Genomic DNA, 19,900 nt, shown 5'->3' with positions numbered 1-19,900 from the left:
TAGCTTATTTAAATTTCAACTCTGGTCATTTTTAACCAAGCTTTCCAAAATTTTAAGTATTTTTATAGTAGCTGTAGTTTAGAAGGCTCAAGCGTTTCATAATTATAGTCAATTCCAAAACGATAAAATTTGAATAGTTTAAGATTTTTTTAAATTCGGTATATATTTTAAGGAAATTTTTAAAGCCCATTACTAATTATTACGATTCTTTTTTTAAAATTTGTTTTCCTTGATCTTCTTGAGCCACAACCGCCACAAAAAAATAGCAAAAGTGGATTGTATTATTTGCGTAGATTTCCATTCGTTTGTTATCACAAAAGTCGTCGCCCTCTCTCTACCCCCCGAATATCCACCCGTACCTTTTGCTGTCTTTCGTTCTCTGGCGGAAGTACTCAAGTGGAGAAGGGATGTGCACTAAAAATGTGTATTTTTGTGATTGAAAATGCTTCTTTCTGCAGTTTTTGATGTTTTATCCTTTTTTAGAATTCGGTTTTTTTTAAATATTTAGTTAAACTTGCAGAGATCTTTTGGTATGTCCAGCAAAAAACTTCTTAGGAGGTTTTCATCAAGTATATCAGGTGGGTGAGATCATGTGGCAGAATTAACATCAAAAGTGGAAAAAACAAGTTTGGCGTAATTTCTTATAAAAATTTAAGGATTTTAGCAACTCTAGGCATGGTCAGTATAAAAAATACTTGGTCAGTGACATGGTCAGTGCTCCTGTTAAAATAGGAGCAGAAAATTGAGATTGTTTGGTTTTTGAAAAGAAGCTCAGTTTTTCATTTTTATAATTGTAAAATATATGTTCTTAAAAATTTTTTAACTGAGAAAAAATAATTTCTGGGAGTAAAACACTTTTTTTCGTTTATTTCAGATCTTCTTAGCATACCCAAAAGAGACCTTTGTGATAATGAAGAATTTACACCTTTACATAATGCAGTCAAAATGGGAAATACAGTTATGGCAAAGAATTTTATAGATTCGAAATCAGTGTGGATAGATGAGCCGGATTGTAGAGGTAATTTGAAATTTCTTAAAAAATAATAGTTTTTGCAAAATTAAAAAAAAAACCCGTTTTGAATTATCAAGCATTTTCTGAGCGGCAATTTCAAAATTCGACTTCAAAAAATACTAAAACGTGCACCAAACTGTATTAAACTTTCAATTTTTAGGCCAAACTGCTCTCCACTTATCCATCACCTACGGTGATACCGAAATGACGTCACTTTTACTGAAAGGCGGTGCAAACGTGGATTCCGTAGATTATGATGGAATTTCGGCATGTCATATTGCATGTAAAGACGGTATGATTGATCATGTAGGTTTTTTGGATTGGAAAAGTTATGTGTCAGTTCTATGGGACCCCATCTTTTAAAAAAATGGGTAAATAAAAAACTTTTGTAATGAATTATTGCTTTTTTCGGATTCAGCATGTTAATAAATTATGCTCCCAAAAATCTCAAACACTATTCTATCACTGACTGAAAATATATTAACTGCGTCAGTTTTATTTTGTTTTGAGACCCTTTCAAAAAAAAAGTCACTAAAGTTCTAGATTTTTCGAATTGAAAAAAAAAACAGAAAACTGTGTTAAATCAGGGATTCTTTATTAATTGAAAATTGAGAAGTTACGTAAAGTTTATAAAAAATGGAAGTTTTTTTAAAGCTTTTTTTAATAATGACAGAATTAAGGGTGTATAAAAATGTTTCAATTTAAAACAAAGTAATTTCATTAAAGTGAATTAAAAATTTTCAGTTTAACCTACTCATCTACTACCATGCAGACATTTGTTTAGTTGACAGAAGTGGAAGAACACCATTCGATTTGGCATGTGAATATGGACAAGAAAAGGTTTGCTACCTACTAGGGAAGGAGGCGCGGTTTCAAGACCGGACGCCTGCCAAATATCTGCACTTATTTTTGCACTATGGCGAGATGCAAAAAGCTTAGTGTTTATACCTCATAGTGCAAAAAGTTGATCTTTCAACGCGGCCGACACCTTTCGGTTTTGCGTCGTACCATACAAGAGGCGCGGTTTGCGGCACGAGATAGACACGGCAGTTCTTTTGCCGCCTGTATGGATGCCCTACTACCTACCTCTTGCATTGCTAAACAGGAAATTTCAGATGCTGGAGCGATTATTCAGCTGTGGCCTAAGAAAGATCAATTTCCAATATATGGACCATCTCCACACAGCTTCGGCATTCCACCTGGCGGCTGGAAGTGGTCAAGTTCAGGTTTGGCAAAATTTTCAGCTTACTAGAAATCTAGGCTAAAATTAAATTTCCAGATTTTATCAATGTTACTTCAACACAATTGGGATTTGAATTTTGTGACAGAAAGCGGGTCGGCTCTTCACATGGCAGCTGGCTCTGGACAAGTTCAAGTTGTTCGGTTTTTGCTGAATGTAAGTGCCTAATTTTTTATTGTTAATTTTCCAAGTTGAATAAAAATGGCTATCTGTTATTTTGTATGCCAGAATTTGTGTAAAAACCATTGAACGAAAACTTACATAGTTCAGAATAATAGAAAAGCCATGGTCAAAATCTTTGAAAAATCAAATTTAAAGATGTAATGGCTACTAGCTTTTAGTTAAAAAAAATCAAATTATTACAAGAGTATTAACTTTTCCATTTTGAAAAAAAAGGAATAAGTGGCTTAATTATTTTTAAATTCGTTTTCAAATGAATGCAAAATTTTACATTTCCAAAAATAAAGTTACGTTTAAAAACGATATTTCACTTTTGATTAGAAAATTTCAAAAACCGATGTATCTAAACATAAAACAGAAAATTAAAAATTTACAAAAAATCCATAAATTACATATGGAGCTCTAGAAATTATTCAGGCTTTCTAATTTTTCATTTGCGAAATTTAAAAAATCAATAAAAATTCAGAAAAGGTTAATGTATCTATTTTTAAAAATATTCACCAATTTCGGTCTATTTTATTTTTTTTAACTCCGCAGACCACTCTGATACATCTTTAGCTAGTTTCTAATTTCTGAAATTTTCAAAAGGAACTATTAGGTTGGTCGAAAAGTCTTTGCAAAATTTGTACTTTTCTTCATTTCTCAGCGTTAATTCATTTTTTTCTGATTCGGTTTTTTTTGCATAGTACGTAATGTGCATGTTTAATATATTAAAAAAAAACTTTTGGGTGCTGTTCAAAATGACCGAGAATTTGCTCGCCGAACGTCACGCCCTCCGATGGGTTTTTCTGTACGAGTTCCCCCAAATCTGCAATTGCAACGAAGCTCGTCGTAACATGTGTGCAGTGTTAGGCAAGAACTCTGTCACCTATAATACCATGAAGTTTTGGTTCGAAAAGTTCACGAAAAAGAACTACGATCTCGATGATAAACCAAGATAAGATCGCTCTCGTTTGAATATCGACGAGGATATTTCGAGAGCCCTGGAAGATGATCCAAGAGCAACGAACCGCGAACTTTCTGCGACTCTCAAGCATCCCCAAAAAACCATCATCAACCATCTCCACGAAACCGGAAGGGTAGAAAAGTTCGGTCAACTCGTTCCTCACAATTTGCCCGATTCTCAGAAAAATTGTTTTGTGACCTCTCTCTTTCGCTGCTCACTAGGAAACGAACAACGGACTGGGTTAAGGATATCATTACTGGAAATGATAAATGGGTATTGTATGTTAGCCATACCAGGAAAAAAGAGTTGGTCCCGGTCGAGGAAACCGCGACACCTGACCTCAAATTAGAACTTCACGGAAAAAAGTGCTTCTCTCAATTGGGCGGGACAGTAAGGGTGTCATTTCCAGAGAGCTTCTTCCAGACTTTGCTACAATCAACGCTGGCCTATACTGCATTTAATTGGAAAAGATGGTCCATGCTTATCGATTACATCGCCCTAGAGGATCAAAGTTGTTGCTGCTCCATGACAACGCAAGACCGAATACAACTTTTAAGACCCGCCAGAAGCTCCAGACAGTCGGAATCCAAATTTTATCTTACCCATCGTATTCGCCGGGCTTGGTTCCTACTGACTACTATCTGTTCCGCTCACTCCAGAATCACCTTGCCGGGCAGAAGTTTCATGATCGAAAGGTCGTCGAAACGGGGTTGGACGACTTCTTTGCCTCCTAAGTTCTAGGCGGAGGGTACTGTTCAACTTCCGTTATGTTGGCAAGAAGTCATAGGCATTAATGGTAAATATATTACCCATTGAATCTTGTTCGCTTTGAAAAAATACTACTTCCAAAAAAAAATCAAAATTTTGCAAAGACTTTTCGACCAACCTAATAATTTTTCACAACTTTGAAATCTTGGCTAGATATGCACTGTGCGAATGCAGGGCTGGGACTTTTTCGGGTTGTTGTTTTGTTTTTTGTTTTTTGGTTTTATTGGTCTTTTGACGAAAAATCGATTTGTTTTGTTTTTTGATTTTTTGGTATTTTGACGACAAGTTGATTTTTTAGTTTTTTTTCTGTTTTTTGGGATAAAAAAAACAAAAAAATAAAAAATATATGTTTGTCGTGCCGAGTCTCGACTCGAGACTATTCTTTATTAAAATACATAAAAAAGTGTATTTTAATACAGTTGTGACGTCATAAATGTATTTTGATACATTTTGCAACATTACTTGAATAACCCCATTAAAAAAACTCAAGCATCAAAACATTTTTTGGTTTTTTTTTTGGTTTTATTTTTGGTTTTTCAAAAAAATTTTTTTTTGTTTTTTGGTCCAAAATCATTTTTTTGGACTCAGCCCTGCACAGATAGTTGGTTTTTTTGGGGTAAATATATGTTTTCCTGGTTTTAATAATTGAGACACTCAAAAATATTTGATAAAAATTATAATTTTTAAGTTTGACCAAAATTAAAATGTATTTCTGTTTGATTATGTAATTTTCCAGCATCTTCTTCAAAACTAATTTCTAATTTTGAATTTTTTTTCCAGTCCGGAATCGATATCAACATTACAAACTCTGACGGACTGACAGCCTACGCATGGGCTAAAAAGAATAGCAGTCGCAATCCAATAACGTATAAGGAGATCCGGTTTCTGCTGAAAAGTGAGTCTAGGTGATGATGATCATCTGTTGTCATAGGTGCATGTGTTGAATATTTGAAACAAGAATATGTATAATGGGACGTTGATGGGTATTCATTGTGACAGCTGTGAGGGTTTTGAGAAGAGGAGGGGGGGGGGGGGGGGGGGGTGAGGGATTGCAAAAAATCATAATTATTATATGCAAAACTATTGGTTCACTTTTGAAAAATTATTTTCTTTCATGTATTTCATTAAAATATACTCACATAGCTAACACTGATTGCCAAAATTTCCTCTGAAATTTCTAGAACCAAAAATTTTTTGTTTTTCTTAATTTTTGTAGATATTTTTAAAGAGCCTTGTACACCTACTCACTTTTTGGTTTTTTTTCAAAAAAGGACTACGGTACCACTTTTAAGTTAAAAATGTTTAATTCCAAGTAATGCAATTTTTGTTTAACCCGAAGACTGAATAAAAACCATCTAATTTTTGGACTAAGAATATTGTGTTTCAGTTTTAAAAAACACTGAATTATTCGCGAAAGTTTAAAAATCAAAAAATGTTACCCCCGTTTCGGTAATAAAACTATATTTAAAAAATGAGCACTTCTCAAAATTTGCTCCCAAAAAAAATCTGAACATTTTGAGTATTTACATTCATTTTCACACCACACTCACTTGTGTGTCGTAATTTCTCGGGTATTAACACAGCTTATGAAAAGAACTAGAACTAAACACACAATTAATCTGTGTTGCAGAAAATGTATTGGTTGTTTCTTTTTTCTCTATTTTTTCCTGAATGTGATGGGCATTCAATGGGAGTTATTTTACTTTGAACTTAGTCTTTTAATTATATTGCTTTTTTCTTTTTCTGCAAATTCTAGAATAATTTGCATTGAAAAAGATCATAGTAACAAATTTAATAAACTATATTGAACGTATTTTGTGATTTCAGAGTTTCAGAAAATTGTCAAAATACGCTAGTGAGTTGGTATCATACTTCATTTCAAGTTACGCCTAAATTACAAAAAAAATCGATAATACGCTCCACCTCTGTCTCGGTTTAGGCTAAGCCGTTTTCAGTCGAATTTTTTTGTACACACCTCAACATTTTACAATTTTTTCCATATTCTTACTGAGTAGAACTAAATAGAAAAATAACTCAGCAAGCGATAGTTCAGGTGGAACTGTTGCCGTTTGGCAAATTTAGAAAGACGGCAAAACTGTCGGTTCTCCTCATTTGTAGAACATTTTGAAATCGCTAATTTGTCGGAAACTTTGATTTGATATAGAAGTTCAAAATTTAAAGCTTGAAATTTTAAATTCATAAAAAAAATTGAAAAACTAAATTTTGTAGAAAGTTTTTGGCAGTTGCCATTTTTTTGGACAAAAACGTACAATTTGCCGACTTGACAGTTTGTCGAAAATTTTCAATTTTGTCAATTGTCGAATTTTTAGCTGAGGTTTCATGGGTGTTTTTTATGTTAACACTTCATTCATCATTCTTCGAAACATATAATTTGTACTACGATTGTGGCCACCAGGGGTGTGCGGCAAATCTAAAAATTTGGCGAGCTCGCAAACTGAGAAAAATGTTGAGAATTTTTGAGGTTTTTTGGAGCACAACAATTACAGTTATTCCTAAAAGAAGTTTAATTTTGTGGTAAGGTATGTGTGGGTTGACTTCATAAAGATCAAAATAATATAAATTCAGGTCATTTTATTAGAGTTTTTTGGAGCCAAATCAAGAGTTTTGGCCATTCTTTTTCTGTCAAATTGTTAGTTTGTGCGGCAAATCCATTTTTTCAAATTTTGCCGAGCTAGGCAAACGGTAAATTTGGCAAATTTACCGCACACCCATGATTCTGACCCGTGTGGCAGTCATTCAACAAGATAACTATATAACCCCTTTGCTCCAGAACTGGGACAACACCCACTCACAGTGATAAGTAATTTCGGTGAGTGCTCTCTCTCTCTCTCTCTCTCTCTCTCTCTCTCTCTCTCTCTTTTCACAATACCACTCACCGTACCACAAGCTGTCACCATATTCACCACATTTTCGCAATCCATCACCAAGCAATAAATGGATCAAAAAACCGCGTATTAATCATCAATCATTCATACACAATTTTTGAGAGATGCTTTTTGCGGTTTTCCTTGCCGCGCGCTCCGTATGTCGCTCTTTCTCTCTGTTTCTTCTCCGGTTTGTAGAAAACGTTAAATCAACATATTCGCCCAGACACGTCATTTCTCCCCCACAACCTATTGTCTTCCCCACACCTATTGTTCATGCGTTCAGTACAATAAACGTTGAAAGAGACTGTTATTAATTGGGGTATGCGCAGGGGGGGGGGTGTGGGTAAACGGGGCACTGGAGAGGTGGTAAAACGCATGTGTTTGTACAGGTCATTTTACAGCACCGAACGTCAGAAGAGAATAATTTTCAAGTACCATAACAACCATTGTTTTGAAAAGAACAATACAAGTTCAAATACTGTTACCAGCCATATTCACTTTTGACAATTTGCAGCAGATTTTTATTTGGAAATTTTTTCTGAATAGTTTTTTTTTTGAGACTTAAAATTGGCTAGGAGATTTCTTTAATAATTCCATCAAATTGATTCAAAAATTTAAAAAAATAAAGGCTTTAATTTTTAGGGCGCAACTCATTTGTAGATCCCTTGAAAATCTAGAAAAATGTACGGTTTTTAATTCCCAGTTTTTCTTTTTTTTTAATTTCAAACTTTTTTACAGTTTCGCCTTACTCAATTGTAGATTTAAATCAAAAAATTTCAAAACAATTTTCATTTCACAATTTTTTTCACAACAAATTCAATATCCTTTCATCTCCCAATTAGTGTGGGAAAAAATCTGATCTAACAAAGCTAGTCCCGATTTCTTATCTCGCCGCCCGGTACAGGCACTAATGACGCTAATTAGGTTAGGAGCAACTGGTGAGAGCAGGTGTTAAATCTCAGTTTCCTTGTCAGATCGGTATTTGATCTTGATTTATGGTTTTTATGGTGTATATCGCTCTCTGACTGTTTTACAGAAAAATTAGGTGACTGATCAATTTTTCGTTTGGTATTCAGGCACATTTATTGCCTTTTTTGCATTCAAGCGTTAAGTTAGGTGTTTGGATTCTACAGTTTCAATTGCAAATTCATCCTAATACAAATTTCAGTTATAAAAAAGTAGGTAGGCGTAGGTAACCTAGAAAAAAAGGAATTTTTGTAGAATTTTCAAAATCAATTGTTGAAAAATTTGAACACTGTTTTGTATCAATATCTAATATTTATGGCATGCTAATTTAGTTAAAGGTAAAGAGTCAATTTGTAACTTTGTTCTAATAACTGTCTCAGTCAGTGCATCAGTAGTTTTTTGGTCAGTGCATCAGTAGTTTTTTTGGTCAGTGCACGAGGCTTTTGGTCAGTGCTTTTCTAGCTTTTCTTATGTGAAAAACGTAATCTGAAATTTTCATTCTAAAATTCTAAAAGTTCTCTTAAAATTTTCTGGTCCACTACACTCCTACTCTTATCTACATATTCACGGATACTATTGACTCTTCTCCTTATTGTAATTAATTGAGGATATGCGCGAGAGGGTGAGGTGGTAAAATGTGTCTCTGCCGTCGTCCGTCTGGGCGGACAGTGTGTATGCCGAAAAGTTCACGGTCACCCCTCGCGCGCACCATCTGCACACACCATTCGTTATTTATTGATTTTGGCGGCAAAACCCAACAGACACCCCTCCTATTCCTCTTTTTGTCTCTTGCTCTCTCTCTCTCTCTTTCTGTTTCTGTTTGATCGATGTTTGAGAAATCGAATATTTGTTGGTTTTTTGAGAGATGTTAATCCCCCTCTTTTACTATTTGTGGTCTTTATGTGGACTTGTGTAACCTAAGAAATTCAAGTTTGGGTGGTCAAATTTGATTTTTTTTTCAAATTTTTGATCTCACTGATTCACAAATTAATTTTGTAAATATTAAAGTGAAGAAAACCTTTTCTGAAGGAGAGCCGAAGTGCTAGTGAAACATCAGTTTTGGTCAGTGCATCTGATATATTGTCAATGCGTTTTGGAAATTTTCTCGTTTTCTTGAAACTTATTCGCGCATTTGATTAGTTAATTGAAAATTTCTTTTGATCTGTAGTCCAAAAATCTGATTAAGCAAGTTTATCAACTTTATTTGGAGTTTGTAGCAACAGTGAGTTTCTTTTTTTTTAATTTTTCATGCCAGTGCATTTTTATTTTCTTGACTATATTTTATTAGAAGGTACTTTTTTTGTCAGTGCAAAAACAAGTTTGGTCAGTGCACCAACCAAACTGGTCAGTGCAAGAAATGTTTTCTAAAACTCATTTCCTTAATAAACTGAAACAATTTCGTGTCTAATTATTTAATTTCTAATCAGATTCATTATAAATAGTGCTTATTCATGATTATTGCTGATAAGAAGCTCGAAAACAATAGATTACGACAAATTGAGACTATTACGTTTTATATTGCCTGATATTTCTTGTACTCTGAAAACATTAAAAACTTACTGATATTACTAGCTCCCCTACATTATTCAAACCACGGCTCTATAAAAAACAAAACTAAAAAAAATCGGCGAGAAAAATCTCTCCGGGACTGACGGGACGATTATAAAAGTACGAGAGTCATATGTATTCAAAAAACCCCTTCATTTTCTTTCTTTTCCTTCTTTTTTCCTCCCCCGTCCTTTCATTCACTTGTAACCGAACCCTCACTCTTCTTTAAAAGGCACCTTTGTGCTCACCCACTCGGAAAAAATCTTTTTTTATTTTTCTTTTATCCTACCCGCATGATGAGAGGGTCTCATCTTCCGCTTGCCTTTTTTTATTTCTTTTTTCGGTTTTTTTATAGTAGGTTTCTTGAGATTTTTAGGAAGTAGTATCTATCTTCGGATGTTTTTTCTCATTTTTAACTATCCAAATTTGCACAATTATAAGCTTTCTTTTTAGAAAAAGCACAAATTTCGAAATAAAAACGATGCATACTTCTTTTTTTGCCAAACCCGAAAATAAATCGGACATGTACAACGAACTCGAGTGTGACTTAATTTCCTCACCAGATGTTCTTTTTGATTCAAAGGACTGGCTTACGTCTTTTCATTTTTCTGCTTGGTCATAATTTTTTCTTCAATTTTATAAAGGGTTTCGAGCAGAAATTTCACTTTTGAGTTGAGTTGTTTTTGGAAACAGTGAAATTAATGAGTACCAAGTATCTTTTTAGCCAAAATCATAGTGTTGAAATTTTAAAGGTTTTAAATTTTCCAAAACTTTTTTTTGAATAAATCTTGAAATGATCTTTTTCGGAGTTTGTTTAAGTGGAACAGAAAAATTTCACAAAAATTTTTCGTCAAGCTTACATTTTTTTGAAACCTTGGAAAATGGTCAGCAGTGTTTGAAATGATTATCATTTACTAAATATAAAGCGCTTATTCCGTTTGTCCATAATTTGTAGTTGTCTTTGTAGTCTGCGAAGTTTTAGCTTCTGGAGGGAAAGTGAGTTGGGCTTAGTGTAGGGATATAGTCGGGGTACTGTAGTGGTACAATAGTGGCACGTTAGGAGTACTGTATGATTACGGTAGTTTCAAAAAATTAGTTTTCAGCTCCAGAAGTCGGGGGCCGGTCCACGGCTGGTTTCAACATAAAAAAACAAATTTTCTTTAGAAAGTTTACTGCATCTCACTTTATGAAACTTTTAGATATCCGTAAAATTTCATAGAAACTCACAATTTATAGTGAAATCGTGTGCCAAAATATCAAAACTATCAATTCAGACATAGTTGACCATTTTCTAAATGTTCAAAAAACTATTAAAATCGAATTTTTTGGCGGAATTTTTTCATTAAAAAAAATCGAATTTTATCAATTATTTAAAGGTCTGAAAAAATTGGAAAAAATTTTGATCTACGTTTTTCTAGTCAAAAGTGATCCTCTGCCTATAAATTTAAGTGTAAATTTTTGGATCTTTCTTATTCAAAGATTTTTTTTCAAAATTTCTTCGTAAATAAGGTTGTAGTTAAAACTATCAATCCCATACTGAATTCCAACAAAAATCCCCAATTCCAAATCCCCCTTCTACCCTCACAAACCATGTTAAATATCATTTCCTCCAAGTATTCATTTGAAGAAAAAGCAATTGAAAACTGATAGGCATATCGGCCATATGCATCACTGATGATTGTTTGCATTCAAATGCATCAAATGCCGCAATTCACCTTGAGGCAGCAAACGAAAAGAAGAACCAGTTCTTCTTCTTCCTCAACTCGCGTTGGCTTTTTGACATCTTTTCACACTCAAATCCCCCCCCCCCCCCCCTTTTTTTTTCAACTTTTACTGCCTTTCTCTTTTTCGTCAGGTTTTTTTTCTGCTTAAAAAAAACAGTGAAGTTAAAAATATATATCTAATTTTTTACTCTAAGTTAAACCTATTTCTCTTTCCAAATTTTCAAAGCTGAACCTAATACTAGTTTTTGGACATTTTTCGAAAGTTTTTTCAATTTTTTTTCAAATTTTGGAACAAGCTGAGTAGCATTGTTTTGAATAAAGTTTGTCCAACTGAAAATTGTGCACATTTCTAAATTTTGTTTATAGGTAAAATACTATGATTTTAGTTTAGTTTTTAAGATTGGAAAATTTTTTTGTCAAAATTTTTCGCGTCCCTGGATTGAGGGGAAATTTCATTAAAATTTTAAAATTTAAAGAAATTGTGCCACCCCGCCTCTATTCACACATTGCCCCTTTTCTTTTGAATATTTTCTTCCAAACCATGGGACAATAAAATCAGAATATATTAGAATACCAAATGTCTCCCTATTTTCCTCTGTTCTGATTCAATTTCTTCTGGTTGTATAAATTTGGAAGTTTGACAAAAAAATGTTCAACTATTGTTCATTTTGATCTACCTGGGACACCACTAACCAAATAGATCAAAACTAATTGTTTTTCCTGCAAAAAGTGACTTTTCCAGACTTCCACACGTTCACCAATGCTGTAGCAGTTGAGGACTTTTGTGGTGTTGAAGCAAACGAGCTGAGCTTATCGATAGGTGACCAAGTTTGGGTGAGTAATAATGTTTGCACACTTGTTGTTTGTTTTTCGAACCTACAAAAACGACGTTACTTTTTGAGCACAAATTTTGTATAAAATTGAACGAAATGCCGTCTTTGCAGGTTATCGAACGGAGCACAACACAAGTCTGGAAGGGAATTGTTTTCGGAAGGAAAGGCAACTCTCGTAGCGGATTTTTCCAATCAAACGTGATTGAAGACGCGGGGGCGAGCGACGGGATTCTTACGACGCCCAAGATTGAGACCAGAAAAAATCGTGAGTTTTTCATACAGTTTTACTGTAGTTTTTTTTCCATTTTACACTAGTTTTTTTTCATAGCGTTGGCTCTTACATTTTAGCTTGGAGGATTTTTTTAGGCCATAATGCTCAGTCCCGACGGTTTGGGCTATAGGATATCAGGCTTTTAGGCGTAAACCTTCAGGCTTCGGTCACTTACGACTCAAAGGCTGATAAATAGGCCGCCAAGCTTAGGTTCTCAGGTTGAAGCTTATAGATTTTGGACCTTGAGCCCATTTTTAATTTAAAAAACTGCCTAAAATTGCTCAGATATAATACTTGTGGGAATGGACCTATTACACTTTCAAATGTTTTTATATGTATGTACTAATAAAATTAAATTGGTTGGTTTTTTTTCAGACAACAAAATGAGTTCCCGACTAGCAAAGACGCCAAAAAATCCAACATCCACTTTTTCCAAACCCGTGCCCGCACCGGCTGTTCCACGCAGAAGTTGCTCCATTGTTCAGTATCATGGTAAGTAACAAGTTTCCCAAAAATTTAAAATTGTCCCACTTTAACAAGGAGTTTAGATGTTTAAGCTGCACATATTAATATTCGAAAAAATTGGTCAAACTTTTTTTCGAATTCCTACATCTGTACATGATTCTGAGGAATTTCAAATTAATTAATAAAATCTAGAAAATATCTTTAGTGATGTGAACCTGAAAAACCCGGATAAAACATACCGAACTTAGTAAAACTTCAATTTTTTCAATTTCCAGACATCAACCGTAACACCCCATCTCAAATGTCTTCATTCGGAAGGACAACCTCTTGTTATGGTGATACCAGTAATCAGCGGTAAGCTTCCTGTTATCCCCTACCCTCTCTTTAAAAATATATTTCAGACCAAATAACATGATGACGAAATCCACTTCTGGCTCTTTTGGCTCCGACTCTTTTCATGTCTTCAATGGCAGTCGCACCTCAACGCCCAGTGAGTTGTGGTTTTTAATGTTGTGAAATAATATGAGAGGAAACGTGATTTTGACCAGAAAAGTTCTTTTGAAAAGAAGAAAAAAGTTATTTGAAGAAGTTTCCGCTTTGTTGAGCGATTTTTGCGTACTTTTGAGGAACTCGACACGTTTTAAGCGCGTCAACTGAGAATACAGAAAAATCTAAATTTTCTGAAATTTTGGATTTTATGGAAATTGTTTTCCTTAAAACATCTTAGGCTTAAGTTTAGGTTTAAGCTTGGGCTGAGGCATAAGACTAGGCATATTCTTTGGCGTAGTATTAGGCTTAAGCTTAGGTTCAGGCGTAGGTTATGTTTTCGGTACAGGCCTGAGCGTTGGCTGAGACTTAAGCTTTGACTTATGCTCAGGCATGGGCTCAGTGGTTAGGTTTAGGCTTAGGCTTATGCTTATGCTGTAACTCATGCTTAGACGTAGGCTCAGACAGGCTTAGGCTTAAGCTTGAGCTTTGGCTTAGGCTCAGGTTTAATCTTAGGCTTAAGCTCTGGCAAAGCATAGACTTATGTTTAACCCAGGAGCACACACTTTTGGCATTTTTTTTGGCACAGGCCTTGGCGTACGTTTCGGCTTAAGTACAGACTTAGACTTAAACTGAAACTAACCATTTGTATATGCATACAAATGAATGCTAAAATTTTAAGTTTTTAAGGGTGCAATAATTGTAGTTTGTAGCATGTGACGTCACGGGCCCTAAAAAGAACATTCTAAAATTTTTAACATTTTCAAATCGGAACCAAAGCTTCATTCGCGACTTTTTTTTCTGACTAGGTTTTGAATGTAATCCTTAAAAAACAAAAAATCAGTTTTTTTCTCATCCTGGAGGTTTCAAGTGTCATTGTTCCCCAGAAGCAGGAATTAGATTCCCTCTCCTCAAGTAATTGGATTTGCTTACTTTTTTCTTTCGTGCTCGTGCCCAGCAATGCGGGATTTTTTGCATCTTTCCGCTCTCAAAATGAAATGTCATATGAGAAAAATATTATTGGGCTGTCCTAAAAGAAGAGTGAAAGTATTAATGAGTCTGTCTATCATCTCTCCCCTTTTTTCCGGCAAATTTGGTAAACAAGTATCTTTACTTTTTCAATTTTTTCAATTTCATTTTCATTTCAAAAGCTTAAATATTGGCTTTTTCAAATTGAAACTAATTCAGGCACAGGTCTCCCATCTGACTTTTGAAAAGTTTTTGAGAATTTCTGATAGAAAATACACGCGGAAAATTGAGAAACTATGAATTCAGTGGTGCCGACAAAACTGCATTTTTAAGCGGAAACGGCGACACACTCTATTCACACATTTTCCTCCTCCCGGCTTCTTTGTAAAAACTTTTTGGTATTTCTAAAAGTGAAGATATGAGAATTTATTTTTTGTTTTGGCTAACTTATAGGGTTTAAGTTTAGGGCCTAGGATTGAGTGAATACAAAAAAAAAACTCGAAAAATTGTACCGATTTTGAATTTGAGCGTAATATTGTCCAGACCCTTAAAAGTGTAAATTGACAGCATTTTTTTGCTCGCTGAAGGACACATTTGAAATATCCTGAAATTCCCTTGAATACTTTTCACAGAGAGAAAAATGTGTTGTCAATTTCTGTTCACGCCCAGACCAGAACGATTTTTTTGGAATTCAACGAATTTCCGCAAAACTGAAAACGATCTTATAACTGATAAGATCGTTTTTTTACAAAGTTTGAGTCATGAACTCAGTCGAAATTTGGCAGATTTGGTAGACCTACCAGGATATGAATTGACGTCCAGTTTTGTTTATTTTGGTTCTTATGGGTTTTGTTCCCCAGAATGTTTTTTAGGTTTCTAAAAATTATTTACCACGGAACATATTTATGTATTCTACTTTTTTTATATTATTTTCAAGCCAGAAAACATTTCTCTAAGCCTGAGAATTAAAAAAAAGTCACGTCTCGTTTAAAAAATATAGAAAAAGTTTCGTGAGTAACGAAATCCATAAGAACAAAAATGAGCAAGAAGTGATGTCAAGTCATGTCTCAGCACGCATAACTACCCTAATTTAAAAAAAAAGTTTTAAAAAATCGTAATTTGATAAGGATTGCGAGAAGTTACGTTATATTTACTAAAATTCCATTTTGAAATAATAGCACATTTTAAATTTCAATTTTCGCCGCAAGCTACAACTTTTTTGCTAGGTTCTTTGACGTTTGTGGCAATTCTCAAAATATATTCAATTTTTAACACAGTTTTGTAGATTCTGACTATAATTTTGTCCAGTAATAAATTGTAGAGATTTTCGTCTTTGATCCTCCAAATGTATATTCCTCGAAGAAATGTCCCCCGCTAAAAAAGGAATGAAAGTCGAAACCCGTGTTGTTGTTACATTTGACTTTGTGTTGTCATTGTCATCGGATATCTCTCCTTTACTCGTACACAGCGCTGAGTAGAGAGCAACTCTGTTTTTTCTCCAGTACTCCCCCCCCCCCCCCCCCAGCAACTCCCATTTCTTCTTTCCGTAGATAAAAAAGTGTACGTGTGCTCATATATTTGTTTTTACAGATCCGCCGACTGCTATGTATTCATCGTCATCGTGCTTGTATCCTGTAAAAGTTGAGAATCATTACGCCTCAATTGGCTCAAGCTCAAGCCAGAGTAGCTCTGGGTTCGAAAGTGCAAAGGTAGATATTTTTAAATGTTTTGTATAGTGGTATCTAGGTTAACGGTTTAATTCTGACAAGAAAAACGTGTAAATTAAAAGTTTTAACAACTAAAAAAATTTACTACAGAACATTATAAAAACCGATAGTTTTTTGGGTCAACCTACAGAGAATTGGTGAATTACATTTGCACTGACAAAAGGTAATTGCACTGACTAAAGAGCTCCTACTGAAATTTAGATCTTTGGGTTAAATTCAGTGACAATCTACATATTAGGCAAATTTCCAAATTGGCGAATTTTCAAATCACTGAGAAGTTGAATTCCTACCCACACCTTCTCCAAATCCCAAAACCAAATTTCCAGTGCTCGACGTCAACGTCCGCCTCATCATTCCCGTCGGGTGTGCAAAGCAATGAATCTGGATGCGAATCAGCACACAGTGTGCGTTCTGTGGAGAGTGGAAGCGGCTCCTCATCATCAATTCATGGATTGGATGATTCCTTGTATCGCTCCATTCACGAGGTCGATGTGACCAGCATGGTGCAGAGTGGTGTGCCGCACGCGGAGGTTTTGGCCAACTGGCTGGATAGTATCAATATGAGCAATTATTTGGCGGTTTTCTTGAAGCAAGGTTATGATCTACAGACTATTGGTGAGTTGATGGTTGATTAAATTCAAAGATCGGTAAAATTTGTGCTGGAAATGTTTGATTTAAAACAAAGGTGCTTTGGTACATGACAAAATGACAGACTTGCACTGACCGAAAATGCATTTACACTGACCAAAAATACCTTTGCACTGACCAACAATGCATTTGCACTGACCAAAAATACTTTTGCACTGACCAAAAATACTTTGCACTGCCCAAAATTTGGTTATCTTCAAATTTCTGTGAAATTTTATTTGATACAAAACTGATATGAGCTAAAAATCAGGTGTAAATTAAATAATAGAAATCACAACAAAAACTAATCAATATTTCAGCCCGATGTACCCCAGCCGATCTCCTCAGTCTAGGAATCAAGAACCCGGATCATCGTAAAAAGTTGATGTCTGATATCCACAGCTGGAAAATAATTGACCAATGGCCGTCGGTTGTGCCGAATAACAGTCTGAGAGAGTGGCTGCATGCAATTGCACTAGCCGAGTACATTCCAATGTTTGAAAGTCAACGCTATACATCTGTCAGTGATGTTTTGGACTTGCAATGGGAAGATTTCGAGGATATTGGTGTCAAGCGACTGGGGCATTTGAAGCGGTTTGGATTGACGATCAAGAAATTGAAAGTGAGTATTTTATTGTCAAGGTGTTAAGATGCTAATTCAAATTTTATTTCCAAAATTATCAAGTCTATGGGTAAATTTATATGTTGGAATACTACTAATTTCTTGAAATTTCTAAATGGGAGTCAAGTGTCTTTCTGAAAGACGGCAATTTTTGTCAAGAAATGAGAATTAAAGATGATTACAGCCTTTGGAAAAACGATTAAAAACTATTCCCATCATGCGAAAGTAACAGAATGTTATAATAAAACTTCCCTAAATCTTTTGAATTTTTTTCAATTTCCGGACAAAAAAACGATGAATACTCAGTTTTTTTTAAACCAACATTTTTGGAAGTCAAAAAAAATCAAGCAACAGGGCATTCAGTAGCTCCTAAAAATTGAAACAAATTTGAAATCAAAAATTTTCCCCAAGAATCCCCAAGAAAAAAAAACTAGAAATTGTTATTGTGTGATGTGACAGAACAAGAAAATATTTTAATTCTCATTCCCCGATTGTTACAGGATCACCAGCGTCATGCCTCGAATAGCCTGCACCCATCCCACTACGCAGTTCATTCCAATACAAGCAGCTACAACAGCAGCTACAGTTCTCCACAGTCATTCGGGTACTCCACACCTTCTCCCATTCAGCGACAGCCCGCATCTGCATCAAGGCTCAACGATCCTCCGCCGCCAGCTCCATCGGCACCGAATCGAGCGTTCCGGGCGAGCTGCGACAAAATCGACTACCTCAGTTATCAGCAGAACAACTGGAAGTCGGCGTCAGCTCTTCCAGAGGCACCGGCGTTTTTGTCAGTGAAGCCGAAAAGTACTTCGGATTTGTTGTTTGGAGATGATACACCAATTCGGTTAAATTTGGTGCCTACTGGGAAGATATTGAGTGATATTAGCAAGTTGAAGAAGGATGAGGAGGAGGATCAAGAGCTGGATGATCCAAATGAGTGCCCACCACCCCCAGGTAAGTATTTCCTAGTAACTTTCAGAAAAAAAACTTGAATAATATCCTGCCCCAAAATATTAACTTTTTGAAAACAATTTTCGGGATCCTTTTCGCGCATATTAGGCTTAGGGTTAGTGTTGTTATTGGCTTAAAAATCCAAATCAATTTCATATATTGAAAAAGTTTAGGAAAATATTTTTGGGGCAGTTTAACTATTCAAGTACACAAAAAGCGTTGAGAGATTTGAGAAAATTTATAAAAAATAGAAAATGAGAAAACTCTCTAGTTAAAATCAAGCTACAGAATTTTCCTATATGTTTATTACTGGCAAAACTCGAGCTTAAAGCGGAGCAGCCAAATTCTCACACTATTAGGTTAAGCGGAAAGATTTACAGCTCCACTACACTGCAATGTGGGTCTCCATCACATTTCGTCGGGCAACCTGTCTTCCTTCAACTCCTCACTCAGCAACGATCAGTTTCCATTTGCAAATGAAAATTGTGGTACAATAAGGTAAGAGCTTACAATACTTTAAATAATGTTTTTAATTAATCATAATACAGAAATAATTGTTGTAGGTTACTGTAGGAGCATGAAGATGTATTCATTGTTACACTGAAAATTCAACACTTGAAAAATTTTGCAGATATTCATCTACACGCCCGGCTACTGCTTTTGACATTCCGGCGGCACTACCACCATTGTTATCCGATGATCATGCAAGGTTAGAATTGAAATGTTTTAGAATTTGTGGAGTTTTTCATAAAAATCGAGCATTTTTGTTTGAAGGAAGTAGAAAAATGAAAAAAAAAAACGTACGAAACTGAGAAATTTCATTTTTCATTATTCGTAAATCACACTATTTTTTCTTGACATACATACATACAGACCTTTGAAAGAAAGTTGTCAGTTTTGAAATATTTGTTGACATTTGGTACTTGGGTGCTGAGACAAAAACTTGCGAGAAAAGTAAAAACAAAATTTTCAACTTTTTGTGAAATTTCAGTGATCACTCATCTGTGGGAAGCTGCAACAAGCCCACAATTGACGAAATGCTCCAAGACATTCAGGGCGCAATGGACAATTTGATATCCTCATAAGCACTTAAAAAGTCATAATTTTTCGTTCTCTCTATAGGTTATAGAATATTTTTGCATGCCCATCATCTCTCTCTTTTTTCCTAAATTTATTGAATGATCGAACGGTTCACCTGCTTTACGGGCTGATTTTTATTGAATTTTTGAATTGTAATTTTTCTTTCAATTTTTTGTTCAACTTTTATTTGTGAATGAAACACGTGTTGATTTTAGGAGGTTTTTTGAATTAAATCGATGGCAGGGATTTTGTCTATTATACGAATAATAGTTCTAAATAACCGGAGGAAAATATTTGTTAAAACTGAAAGCATTAGTTGTTAAGAGTGGAATTATGCCAATATTTAATTTAACAGAAAATAGGCCGTAATGACCGATTTTATAACTTTCAAAAATTTAAAATTTTTCTGAATTAAAAACTTTTTTTTCAATTTGCCCATATTTTATGCGCGAAGGAGTGAGGTCATTTTCGGCATTTTTACGTTTTTGGGCAAAATTTATTGCTTTTTTAAAAATATATAACAACTCCTCTTGTCAATTTGTGTGACAACTTTTCCCTGTATAAAATTTGATATCACAAAACAAGTACGCTAAA

At 34.7% G+C, this 19,900-nt stretch overlaps 1 protein-coding gene across 3 annotated transcripts; it reads left to right on the top strand.

The window, feature by feature from the left end:
- Positions 1–520: 520 nt before the first annotated feature.
- Positions 521–19,519, top strand: C46H3.2 (the record flags this gene model as incomplete). 3 transcript variants are annotated; one of them, NM_001330891.5, is made up of 19 exons in its annotated part: positions 521–578; positions 875–1,018; positions 1,173–1,318; positions 1,757–1,852; positions 2,128–2,238; positions 2,292–2,408; positions 4,927–5,041; positions 12,015–12,106; positions 12,217–12,370; positions 12,752–12,868; positions 13,117–13,195; positions 13,243–13,331; positions 15,887–16,005; positions 16,350–16,638; positions 16,971–17,272; positions 17,773–18,229; positions 18,607–18,724; positions 18,858–18,935; positions 19,218–19,518. In NM_001330891.5, the coding sequence occupies 19 exons, from the start codon at positions 533–535 to the stop codon at positions 19,309–19,311; spliced, it is 2,763 nt and encodes a 920-aa protein (NP_001317737.1). The 3 variants fall into 3 exon arrangements, with proteins under 3 accessions (NP_001317737.1, NP_001359896.1, NP_001317901.1); NM_001373221.5 differs by lacking the exons at positions 521–578; positions 875–1,018; positions 1,173–1,318; ... (2 more) ...; positions 2,292–2,408; positions 4,927–5,041 and having other exon boundaries at positions 19,218–19,519; NM_001330892.4 differs by lacking the exons at positions 521–578; positions 875–1,018; positions 1,173–1,318; ... (7 more) ...; positions 13,117–13,195; positions 13,243–13,331 and having other exon boundaries at positions 15,901–16,005; positions 19,218–19,311.
- Positions 19,520–19,900: the final 381 nt, after the last annotated feature.

This window comes from Caenorhabditis elegans, chromosome X, assembly GCF_000002985.6.
Source record: "Caenorhabditis elegans chromosome X".
Taxonomy (NCBI): Eukaryota; Metazoa; Nematoda; class Chromadorea; order Rhabditida; family Rhabditidae; genus Caenorhabditis; species Caenorhabditis elegans.
The sequence above is the reverse complement of the archived record's forward strand: the minus strand, read 5'-3'. Positions and strand labels throughout refer to the sequence as shown.